Source organism: Loa loa (assembly GCF_000183805.2).
Source record: "Loa loa unplaced genomic scaffold supercont3.119, whole genome shotgun sequence".
NCBI lineage: Eukaryota > Metazoa > Nematoda > Chromadorea > Rhabditida > Onchocercidae > Loa > Loa loa.
This window is the reverse complement of record NW_018108299.1, coordinates 169,755-182,322: the sequence shown is the minus strand read 5'-3', so window position 1 is coordinate 182,322 and position 12,568 is coordinate 169,755. Positions and strand designations below refer to the sequence as shown.

General features: G+C 34.3%; 1 protein-coding gene across 1 annotated transcript; it reads right to left on the bottom strand.

The window, feature by feature from the left end:
- Window positions 1–1,264: 1,264 nt before the first annotated feature.
- LOAG_02581 (hypothetical protein) lies at window positions 1,265–11,348 on the bottom strand. Its single transcript, XM_020446051.1, has 23 exons — window positions 10,983–11,348; window positions 10,530–10,655; window positions 9,765–9,858; window positions 9,559–9,674; window positions 9,106–9,272; window positions 8,045–8,346; window positions 7,846–7,920; window positions 7,146–7,313; window positions 6,944–7,081; window positions 6,654–6,752; window positions 6,143–6,261; window positions 5,819–5,958; window positions 5,465–5,682; window positions 5,204–5,370; window positions 4,847–5,102; window positions 4,242–4,494; window positions 4,004–4,092; window positions 3,499–3,648; window positions 2,998–3,215; window positions 2,522–2,885; window positions 2,192–2,319; window positions 1,891–2,086; window positions 1,265–1,677 (listed from the first exon to the last, which is right to left on the bottom strand). The coding sequence occupies exons 2-23, from the start codon at window positions 10,613–10,615 to the stop codon at window positions 1,453–1,455; spliced, it is 3,768 nt and encodes a 1,255-aa protein (XP_020303560.1). The 5' UTR covers window positions 10,616–10,655; window positions 10,983–11,348; the 3' UTR covers window positions 1,265–1,452.
- Window positions 11,349–12,568: the final 1,220 nt, after the last annotated feature.

Sequence of the window (12,568 nt, the reverse complement as noted above, 5' to 3'; positions counted from 1 at the left end):
CAGTTAAGGTATTGCAATAAAAAATTAAAGCAATCTTGCCAAAATAGCCTCATTGCATTATGTTTTCAACTTATTCCAGTCAGTTTGCGACGAGACTTAGAGCCCACCGTTGTAAATTACGAAAGTTCCTTTAATTGTGCTGTAATTGCTTGTCGTCTTTATGGTTTTATCGAAATAACATATCTACTGCAAGACGATCATTCCCCGATACTTACGTATTTTCTCAACATACACTTGCTTACTGGTATTTAGAGTTCTGGTATGATGCTGTGTTTTGGAAAAATTGTTCATCCAAAATGACTTTCCTCATTAAGTGATATTGTTCCTACATGTAACCGATGCAAATGCAATGTCACATGTCATTTGTTATTTGTGTTATAGGAATGGTCCCACTCTATCATTATATAATTTACATTGGAAATGAATCCCTCCGAATTATAACTTGTTCCCCAAAAGTATTATACGCTCATGAAAGCATTGCTTCCTTCCCTTCTCCTACTTAAAGGGTACACAGCTTGTCTCTTTGATGGATCTTCTATTGCTTTCTCATATTTTAGGGATGTAGATATGTTCTCATTTAGTCCTAATCAGCACTTCACACTCTTTAATCGAGCTCGCAAATCCTGGAAGTATTATTTCTGTATATTGTTTACTGGCACTTCAAGGAATCTACAACTTGAAGTTAAGTAAACAAATGATGAGAACAACGCTTGGTTTCCCCGGTAGCAGCCAACATAATTCATAGCTGAAATAATTTGCCTATCCTATTTCAACATTAAGAAGTCTCATGCACAAAAAATGTACAAGTTTCGAATATGACAAGAAATCAGTACCGACACTGTTGGAACGCAACATACTCAATGTTGTCATATGCGAAGATTCGGATAAGTGAATGGGACTGAAATCTGCATATTTCTCCACACCGATGAAAAATTAAAATTCAGAAAATATATAGAATATATTAGAGAATAAAGTAATATTGAAAGAGAAATTCGATTCTTTGACTACCTTTGGATGTAATTTAATCTGCTCCCCTATACAACATAAATGTTTGGTCCTACATATCACTTATTTTGAAAAACCTGACTTGTTCAAACCATATAAACTGAAAAGAAATGGATACGGTGCGAAGGATCATCAATTTTTGCAAGCTGATTGCTTATGTACACTCTGTTTCAATCCTTCAGGAACTTATTTACTATAACTATTGCAAGATATTCGAAATCTGACATAGTGTAAGTAAATTTAAAAGAAAAAAAAGTGATGGATTACGACCGTTACAGGGTGTAAAAACAAAACAGATACATTGTAATATATAGCTCATTTTTTATAGACTGCTTATCTAACAATCTAGAACTAATGCCATCAAAATATTACAAATTCATTAAACCACTGGAAAAAAACCGGAATTTTGATCGATTCACGGTGTATCACAAATAACATACAATCATTTCAGCGTTGACTACGGTTTGATGAAGTTGATGAAGTACTGGAAATGGAAGAGAAGTAACGATTGTAAGTGATATAAGGAAAATCAGGATGGCGCACAGGTACTATTCGCGAACCATCTGCAAGCCAGTTTCGAGGACCCAACACATCACCACCATCTTCGCACAATCGTTCTTCTAACCACGCCAGAAAACGGTCTTTTCTCCGTCCTGTGACTATTTTGTGTTTCTGCAAATCAAAAGTAAAGCGATCTTCGCAACATCTAAACTGTTACAATAAAACTATTATACCTGTAGCCTCCAACAACAACATAACTTTTAGGGATAGATCAATCAACTGACTTTTATCTTTAATATATGATCTCTTTTGAACTATTTCCTTATTTTCGTCCTAATGTTTTCTATCCACAATTCCAATTTCGCATGTAAATCAAGAACTTACATCCATCCCCTTACGCGGCGCCCCAATTCTTATTAACAGATCGCCTGAACCTTTAGTAAATCGCATTTTATAATTTCCAGCTGGAGAAAACACTGCGTTTAGGTCCTCACTCATCGCAATATTTGGCAAATTCTCTCCCAATTTCTGTTCTCCATTTCCATTTTCATTCTTTTTATTCGTCTCATCGTCCTTCTTTCTAAAACTGATGACATTAAGAAACTTGAGAATGAAGTAATTATGACCGTGATTCAAGCCTATATTTATTTAGCTCATTAGGAAAAAATTTTGTTACAAAATAGACCTGCATTTATCCATCCCCACTTTGATATATTTCATAAGAAATAAAGGAGGCCTTTCATTAATAGTTTCGAGCATCTGTTGTTGATCTTCCGCACTTAACGCTGATGACGACAGTTCATTAGCAAGACTCTGAATATATTTTCTGAACATGTGAAAGAAAATGGCGCGAAAATTATATATATATATATAAAGTAGTGCGTGCTATAGCTGTTGCACCAATACTAAGTGACGCAATGCAATTAATGAAAAGTCATAGGGTACGTTGATGGATGAAAAATACCATTAAAAAATTTGTTCCCCGGGCTAATTTAAATATAATCAGATGATAAACCTCAACATAATGATGCACATAACGGCTCCATTCTTGATCGCTGTCACCTTTCTCTCCTTCTTCAGTGACATTACTGTCAATTAGTTCCATTGTAACACTTCGGGTATCATGAAGGAAAAAAGTCTTGAAACAGTTTTGATTGGCGAGCACTTCTTGTGCAGCCCGTTCATAAGCATCATCAATATTTTCATCATTTTTGTCTCGACTGTACAAACTGACGGGATGTTCGAAACGATACTTTTTGTACAGATCCATACTAGCAATGTTCACGTCCTCGCACGACATGTTTTGTAGTTGCCGTGCAATCGTTATGATAATTTTATCCATTGTGAATGTTAAATACGCAGCTGTTCCAAACATCTTCCTGAAAAGAGAAATAAAAAACATCATGAACTGATACCTGAATGTTATCTTCCATAATTTGAATAAAGCTCATTATGCTGTAAAATATTTCAGTCAATTCTACCACCACTCACCTGACGTTATCTTCAAAAGCGACACTATCAATGAGACCATCCAGAAGATTCTTGACTTCATTGATTAATGCAATGTAGTAGTTAACCGGACTTTGGCTATCCGGTTTCAGCAAAGATAAACCAAGTTTGGTGTCCAGTTCAACTGATTTCAGCGATCCACCGTCGCCGACACATCGGTTTATTAGAGATTCACGTTCCATCCGTATGCGCTCTTCTACCTAAAGATTTATCATAACTGAAGAATCATATGTGAATTTCATAAAAATTATTAAGACCGATTTCTTATAGAAGGTTCTTTTAGTATCCAATGCTTTTAGACAATATCTTGTGTCTTAAACGATGAGTTTAAGATCCAAAAAAAGATACACTAATTTTGCAAGACTCGACCATATTTTAAAAACCAAGATATGTTTCAAACTGCTTAGTACCGGACGCATTTCGAAACCTACCAACATTACTATCCTTTTATAGAAACTATAAGGTGAAAATGCTGGGAATTACTTCGTAATTCTTGATGATTTCTCGATGTTTTCTCTTCAAATAAGCCAACCGATCACACATTAGGTGATGAAGTCTAATGAATATGCACCATGTATTGGCACCATAGAAAAGACGATATGTAGAAGTCTCGTTTTCGTTTGAAGACTGGGCCTAAAACCGTTTCTTAGATGAAAACCAAGAAATCCGAAAGCCTATTTTTTCGAGTTTTTTCCGCAGAAAATCGAATAATTTCAAACTAAAAAGGCTAGGTAACAGCAAGATTTAATATGTACTACATAAAACATCAATAAATCCTACATACTTTAAAGTCCCACTCTTTCGGACTTGCTGCGAGTTGTAACGTATGTCATAACCCGAAAGGATCTTTACGAAGAGAAATTATGTCTTGCTACCTGATATGAATGTCATCCTTAATTACGTCGGAAAAATATATATCATGTCTAAGTCGAAAACTTCTTCACCATAAAATTATAGACATTTCTATAAACCGTCTTCATAATCATACATTTTTCGAATCCGCATCTTCATTTGATGTTATGTTTTGAGTTTCATCTGTATGCAGTCCAACATTATGCTCTTCTTCAAGATTTTGACCTTTAATAACAATCACTGAGTAAGGAACCGGATAATGTACATACTGCCTATGAAAAACCATTTCAACAAAACCAACGTGCAAAAATTATACAACATCAAAGAGAGTCCAATAACTTTACTTTCTTTCAAGGAAAAGAAAAAAAACGAACCAATATGATCTCGCTCTTCTACTTCCTCCTCATCACTTAAATCTTGGGGTGGGATATTGAATAATTCCGGAACAAAACGTTTCAGATAACGTTTCGCATGGCGTTTTTCTTCTTTCTGAATATTCGCTTGTCGTTTCACATAATGTATTACTAAATCGTTAACGTCATATAGAACACGTGTATCTTCCGGATACGAATAAATGCAGTGTGGCCCATATTCCATCGATTCACCTTCATCATTTCGATCAGCGCGCTAAAAATACAAACGAACTGGACTGCAAAATTAGTTTAACTTACGCTAACTATAAAAAAGATAGCTGTGCTTTCTATGAATTTAAGGAATCCGACCAAATATTTTATTATAATTTTCGAAAAATCACAGGGTAAGAACAATTAAACGGAATCAACGGGACTTCTTTGATTGATACGAAATTCACTATATGTCTCCTCACGTATGGCTCTTCACGAGCCATACATCCTTAGAAAAAAAAAAAACAGACCTTTAAAAACTAACTCTCACTTAAATTTTGGTCATTTTAATCATTTTACTATTTCATTAAACCCGAAGCGCAAAATTATGGAACGGATCCGAATGCAAACCTTACCTCATCATATAAATTCTCGAACTGGCTGACGATCGTTTTCGCACGAAGTAGTTTCAAATCATTTTGCTTAAAGACTACTGCTTGATGATCCAGACTCTTTGCGTAATGTTTTTCTGTTTCTTCACGCCAGATGCGATTACATACTTCTTGATTTTTACGCCATTCAATGTCTTTTTGCCGCATTCGTTCAATTAGTCTTGGTATCATGACATGAGGATTTTTCATCGCTCCTTCCAACATCTTTAAGGTATGATCCCTAGAGAAAAACCGGTTAAATCTCCATGAGTTCAATTTTTAAAATTAAATTGTCTTTTAGTATTTCAATTCGAGGTAATCTAGGAAGTTTCATATCTCTACCCATATATTCGCTGCAACGCGCGTAACATTATCGAATCAGAACTACCACCCAAAGAAGGACCCAAACGAAAGCTCTTCAATTCATCACTTTTCATCCGTAACATCTTCCGTTGAACCATTTCCAAAACCTCTAAAGCTGTTTTATTCACTTCAATAACGATATCCAGCTGAAAAACCCATCTTCTGAGATATATTGTTTAATACCTACTTTAAAATGAAATATTTACAAATTAAAAAAGAACGTCATCGAAAATAGAAAACCTCATAACGTTCATCCTCCGTGCGAAATACGAATTCTTCAAACTGTGTCTTCTTCGAATGGACGGCTGAACTGTCCTCAGAAGACCAACACGGAAATGAAACCCAGGAATCGTTGAGGACTGATTCACAGAGTGGTGTTCGTCCAGAACAGAGTGGTTTTTCGTATGATTCCGGTAAAGATCGATAACTAACACCTAGTCTTCGACATGTAGCATAATCTGTAGCGAAACTTTTGTTTCATTTTAAAGGACAGATAAAGTCATATTAAATCAAGGATAGTTCATAATTTAAAAACTGACAGCATAATCTCCTTATTCAGTAATTTCAATTTCTGAAAAATGCCTTTGAAATTACCAATTTTGTGTTCCAGTTCCACATTATCGTTCATTTGAGCTTGTCGCCGCCGATGCTTATCGTCGTTCTGTTGACTATCGCCATGCACATCCGGCAAGCCCAACAGTTCTTTCACGTGTTTCAGTAAAAGTGTGAAACGTCTGGGAAAAGAAATGTGCACAATATTACATATCAATCAACAGTGTAAAAAGGATCAAATAAGTGAAAAAGCAATTATTAAAAATTATCTACTTGTGCCACTGGGACACACCAATTAAAACTACAAAACATAACTGAAGTGAATTGACACTTCTTACTGGCGAACATATTTCTGAAAAATTTTACCCAATGAATGGTGTCAAAAGTTCCACAAGTTCATTTTTCGAAATAATGCTTTGATTATATAAAGCAAGGCATCGCAGAAAGTTTTCATGTACGCCATTATCAATTAAAGCTTTTCGTACCTGCAAAATTTACCGATAATTTAGATAATTTAGAATTCGTTCTGAAACGTTTCACAGAGAACAGCGAAGAATGAATAACGCAAAAGAAGATTAAAAACTCAATCTCTCAAATTCGGCCTACTCATTAATTCCATATTTGGACGCAAAAAATATCAGCTGTAAGCGAGTGTTTTTTGTACCTTTATATAGCTGTTTTAATAAACAGTTTTTACATATAAATACAAGAAAATCTTCTTATGCTCTGCATGAAATACCAAAATTTTAATTTTTTTCAGTATTTCAAACTTTATCAGTTTCCATTAGATATTAGTAAAAATAATTGGCAAAATAAGTGTAGAATTTAACGAAAAATTGAAAAATATTAGAAAGCTTACTTCTCCTAGCCAGCATACCTTGTCAAAGAAAAGATAATCTTCAACAGTACCGAATTTGACTGCTTCTTCAACATTTGTATCATAGGTCAACATATTAATACACCCTAATTTCGCTCTCTGCAAACAGAAAACACTATTAATAAAACGGTAAGTAACCAAAAACTTTAAACTGTGCTTAATGGCAGACATAGTCCAAACAAATCAAGTCGTCTTATGTGGGTATTGGCTGAGCTAATACCAATATCATCCGAAAAACATTCAAATATGCTAGGCTACTGTTATAAAACATAGTAAGACGCTTTGAAAACCTTGGCTGCTGTTGTAGAATATATAGAAGCGGTACGTTTTCCTGGACTCATTCCTTGTAGATTCTGAACTTTTGGAACACAAACAGGTTGAGGAGAAACGACGAAAGTGTTGCGTTCTCCACTCTTCTGGATTCTTTCCTAAAAGGTTCACTTGTTAATCTGACAAAAAAATTAAATTCGAAATTTTTGGATCGAAGATTACTTTAGTGGTCGTATCGCGAAGCGCAATGGAGGACAAGCTAGATGTTCCATATCCAGAAGAGCTCGGTTGAAATTGCTGCTTAAATTCTTGCACTAAATCCACATCATTTTCAAAAAGCACTTGGACTGCTTCCACAGCTCGTTTATATCCTTGAATGACTCCTCCTTCCTGAAATGTAACTTCTGAATAACTCCTGAATAACTAGAATGTGTCCTAATACTTGACTATTATGGTAGCGTGAATTACTTATAATTACTATAGCTTCTACACAATATTATTCATTGGGAATATAGAGATATGCCTTCGAGTATAAGAGGAACTATGCAGAAATAGTATTGCAATAGAGAACAAACCTTGCCATAAACATCCTTAAAATACATACTTCGAAAGAGATGAAGTTAAATTGTGTAATTTTGGCTAGCAAACATGTTTTCTCAAAGGTTTCAGATATGCTATCACTTGACTGTCACATAACAAACGGTTCCCGTCATTCCCATTTAATCGCTAGTATGATTGTAAGCAGTGGTTTAAAAATGGTCCGATGAATCTTTTTAAGAAAATCATGCATACCACCAGTTTACGCTGGACCAGAAAGTAACTGATTTGTAGCTGCAGATGAAGTGGTCATCTTTATATTATAAATTGGACCTATAAATGATTTTGCTCATCGAGTTTATTAAATAAAAAGTACAGGATTTACCTGTGTTACTCGATGAAGTCGTTGAAGGATCTCAAGAAATTTATGATAGATTTCAGGTCTATCCTCGAATCGAGCCTGGAAGTGGAAATTTTTAGAACTGTTTTCTTCCCATTTCAGGTATAAAATGGTCAAGCCTAAGTATATAGTGCAAGAGAGAAATCAATTTATAATAGGTTTAATTTACAATATAATTACTTACCATTACTTTGTTTCTGTACATTACAGCACCCTGATAGGTTGCAGTGGTGACACGTGACAAAAAAGCAATAGGCCTAACTGTACTAGGCTGAGGATCTGTAGCAGTCAATGTAAGTTCACTTTCCCGTTGTTCAGTCATAATTGGTTCTGTTGTAAGACCTAGATCTGACGCACTGGCTTCACTTGCTGCTAATAATGGTTCTTCGTTAACATCCGCAAGAGGCTCAACCGAAGATATTGCTCTTGTCATCTGAGAACTTTGTGCTGCTTCTGGTGCTTCGGGTGAGGATAATTCAGGATGATCTAAAAATTATGCGTACACAATCATTTTCTTTCATTTACTTTAATTTTTCTGGCACACTGGGAATATTCCAAACGAAAGATATTATATATCAGCAAATTTAAATTGGCATTAATTATAAAGTATTATTCATGCAAATCTTCAAAATCCTGGTGTTCATCCATATAACCTCAAATAGCCTCCCATAAGTTCTTTTAGCCTAGAATTTTAATAGATTTTGCTTCTTTTCTTTGTTATGATTCCAGAAAATTCTACCCATATGTAACACATATAGGAGTGGAAGGAAGGTAATAAAACGTGCAAGGCGAACAAGCAATCTTATAATACAATATTTCTCGGTTACAAAAAAAGAAAGCTTCGATAATTTTAAAAAGGAAGGATCAAAAAAAAAAAAAAAGAAATAAACACGACTCCGGAGAAGCGAAGAGCAAGGAAGTAGGATATGCTAGACATTTCTGAGATCATTTTGTGTTTTACCAACTGCTTTAGTAAAAAGTATCACTATTCGGAGATCATCAAACACAATTCCAAATATATAAATATATAGATATGTGTGCAGTAGTATCTCTGCAATAATGTAGAATGTTTTATAACTTGAGAAACCACAAAAGTACCGTCACCTTTGTGCAGAAAACCAATTGCGTGTTTCTCAATACCAAAAAAAAAATTGTGTAACAAGAATGTCTGGTATCATAATTTTTAACCATTGCTATGCATCTTTTACTTGAGCTTTTGCTAAATGGCTTTTAAGCAGAACATACTTTCATTAATAACTTGTCTACGACCATTTGGTTCGGTTATGATAACCTTTATTCCGTCAACGGAAACATCAAATCCGGGTGGCAGAAATGTATTAAACGCAACGATTAAATTGGGTCGACCACGAAACAAACGTGAAACCCGCTTTATTACACCAGGCGTATCAATGCTGAAAATCGGTGGTGCTCTTTAAAAAAACAACACGAAACAAAATTAAGGAAGTGGTGGAATTATAAATCTAATTACTCATCTGTCTGTATAAATTGCAAATATCACAAACTGCAAAATTCACAGTACAAATCATTGTACAAAAATCTTGGAAACATTTCGTTATACTCGGTCGCTTTGTTAACAGCTGCAAGAATAGCATCATCCACGAGTATAAAATTCCTGACTGTTGTAGCGTCAATTACTAACTCGTTTTATGGGTTTATGAGGAAACAACTGAAACCCACGCTTGGGATTTGAAATCTTTCATAACATCGAGGAAGTTAACATAGACATCTGGTGCATCCGCAAACTGCTGTTTCACTTGATCCAAATAACATAATGCATCTTCAACACGAAGCCTCTGCAAATAGTTCAAAGAAATACCAAGTAACTCAACTTGGTGTTTACTTATAAAATTCTAAACCCAATAACGAAGATTTTAGAAACGTACTCTTACGTTTCCACGCATGTTGCTTTCACGTTGCGTTTCAGACCCCTGATTTGGCTGGAACGAAACATTACCATTTGGCACAATGTTTTCACGTCTGCAAGACAAATATAGATTCACGAATAACTTTTTTCCTTAATGAGCAAAGAAAGAAAATACATTAACACTTTACGACTTGGTGGGATGATTTAAAAGAAAATAACAGCGCGAAGATATTAAATCACGTCCTATTTTATCCAAAAGTTTTTTTAAGTAATTTTCTCAGAAAAATTATAATCATCACACAGCTTCAAAGACTAAGAACCGAAACTGCATGTTAAAAAAAAGCTTTACTCTTGCGTGCTTAAAGTGTAGACTTTTAAATCATGAACACTCAACCCAATGCCTCAAATACTACTGCCAGATAAAAACTTGGCATGTACTACAAAACATTACAAATGAGAAATCCGACTTGATTCCTTAAATTATATCTTATACCAGCAAACTGTAGTGGACACCGCTAACTGGAACTGTAATTCAAGCTATAAAAATTTACTATCATTGTCAACCAACCAACATTTTTAATTTATCAACTCTTTCGTCACTAACTCCCTATTTTTTAAGGAAATAGTCTCTCTCCCGAGGACAATTTTTCCTATAAGTAAAGTTTCTTAAAGTGTAAATTAATAAGTGTAGCCCAATATTTCAAATTACATCACTTTTTGTTGGTTCCACTAACTCCGTGACTACAGTTGATCAAATTAAAATGAAATGATATGAAAGAATTACTGTGACTGCAATGTATCATTTAATATAACATTATTCACAAATGGCACACGAACTGCTGGATTACTTCCACCGTTTACAGATGACATTCTTCAAATTTTGTTTCACGACCACATCAATTGTTTCTCACTGTAAATGGTGGCAAAGATTACATTCAATTTCATCTCGATGTAATAATCTACTAAAAAATCATTGATAAATATTTCGTATCCGAATGTTGTGTGGATGATACGAACCATGTAATCCCATCAAAAATAATTATGAATGTATGTACAGTGTGAACTAAATAGGAAGAGTACGAGTAACAGATATGTTAATAAAATTGTACATAATGAAAACTCGAGTACTATTCCAGCCATTAAACAATATAAGCAAGTTTCAAGAGTACTAGAAAAATAACTGTCCTATGAATAAAAAATAGAAATCGATAAAGGATTTAATTTCAGCAAAACGTACCGTCCAAGCCTGGCTTACGGGTCGTACAAACAAGGTTCATCACGAATATAAAAGCACATATTTCCAAAGCTTTTTCATGACTTTCTTGACATTGCTAAAGCTTTCTCACGATTTTCTTCTATTTCGCTGATTTTAAAACAATATCAAGTGAATCTTGAAAAATAGAGACAATCATTGTGTAAATTCATCCAAACGGAACTGTCGAAGAGATATTAATTTACAACGGGGAGCTCAGACCCAAATTTTCATAGGTTAGCAAAGCACGACGAGAATCCCCTATTTGATAAGTTTATTTACCCAACATACGCCGGAAGCATGTACCTTCAGTCTACCAAAATATTCTACTCATTTCCCGCAATACTCTTCAGTCAATGTAACTTTCCTTCCTTCTACAACACTATTGCATTTAATAAATACAAATATGCACCCGTCTACTTACCTTATCAATTCACCCACTGTTTTAACAAATATTTACAGTTAAGTATCCTTGTTAGTATTGCGTCATTAACCCCTTTTAATTTTTTATGACACGTATTCTCTCGAATATCATCATTCTCTTCCTCAAAACTTCTTTAAGAAGTTTATTATCCCCCGCCTTAAGTGGTAAATGTCACCGATGTGGGGCAAAAGGACTTAGCAAGCATACCTTCAAATCGACCCCCCCCCCTCCCCCCATTCGTCAAAACACAACTAATCCATTGAACAAACCGTGACTTACAACGAACATTAATAGGGTATATAGCTGGATTCGAATGAAAATCATGATCCCGCGACTATTAGATTAACATTTATTAAATCATTTTCCATAGTGTTGGAAATAATGATGGGTGAATGCTTCACAGCTTTATTTTCTGTAGAATTGGCAGTCTTTTTAAATAGACTACTTCTGCACAAAAAGGGAATTTAAGTAAATCAATAAATTAAATGATATTGCATAATAGACATAAAGCTTCCAAAAAATTGTGTTTTTAGTGTAAAATTGAGACTTTAAGTGGAACAGAAATAATTTTTAAAGAGAACCCAAGAGTTCAACATGATATAAAGCCGATTAATTGAACCCATGGCGAGAATCAGGAGTAAGGAGAAGTCATTTACCTTGTTTGTCTGTATGTTTGCATACTTTTCCACTGTATTTTGTTAGATAGAAAATAACTGATCTTCTGTTATTGCCCTGGATTAGAAATGTTGATAAAATTAGAACTTATGCTGATTTTGAATCACTGATATTTTCAAACCTGTCCTAATTCCTAATAAATCTATCTCTAATTCACTTCCCAATTTAGGAAATTTTCGAACGCAACCATAAAAAAATTCGTGGCGTAAATTTTCCGGTGCTTTTAATGACATATTTTTTTAAAATTGTTACTAGTTTTGTAATACTTATTATATAACATAACATATTACATACTTTCTGTTACAATATATTATTCTTACAGCATTGTTAATTGTGTTGTGTACATCGTGAAATTGCTTGTTTTTATTACTTCCATGGTATGTTAATTGCATTTATAGAATGTAATAGTAAAGCATCAACTTTATGAGTGCCACAAAAAATACACATTGTATGATAAAATGCAGGAATTGAA

Excerpts from the sequence above, each read along its gene's own strand:
- LOAG_02581 (XM_020446051.1), bottom strand. The coding sequence starts at position 10,615 with ATGTCATCTGTAAACGGTGGAAGTAATCCAGCAGTTCGTGTGCCATTT. Across the intron at positions 8,347-9,105 it reads TAGACAAGTTATTAATGAAA|ATCATCCTGAATTATCCTCA; the intron begins GTATGTTCTGCT and ends CATAATTTTTAG. Across the intron at positions 6,753-6,943 it reads ATTCTACAACAGCAGCCAAG|AGAGCGAAATTAGGGTGTAT; the intron begins GTTTTCAAAGCG and ends TTCTGTTTGCAG.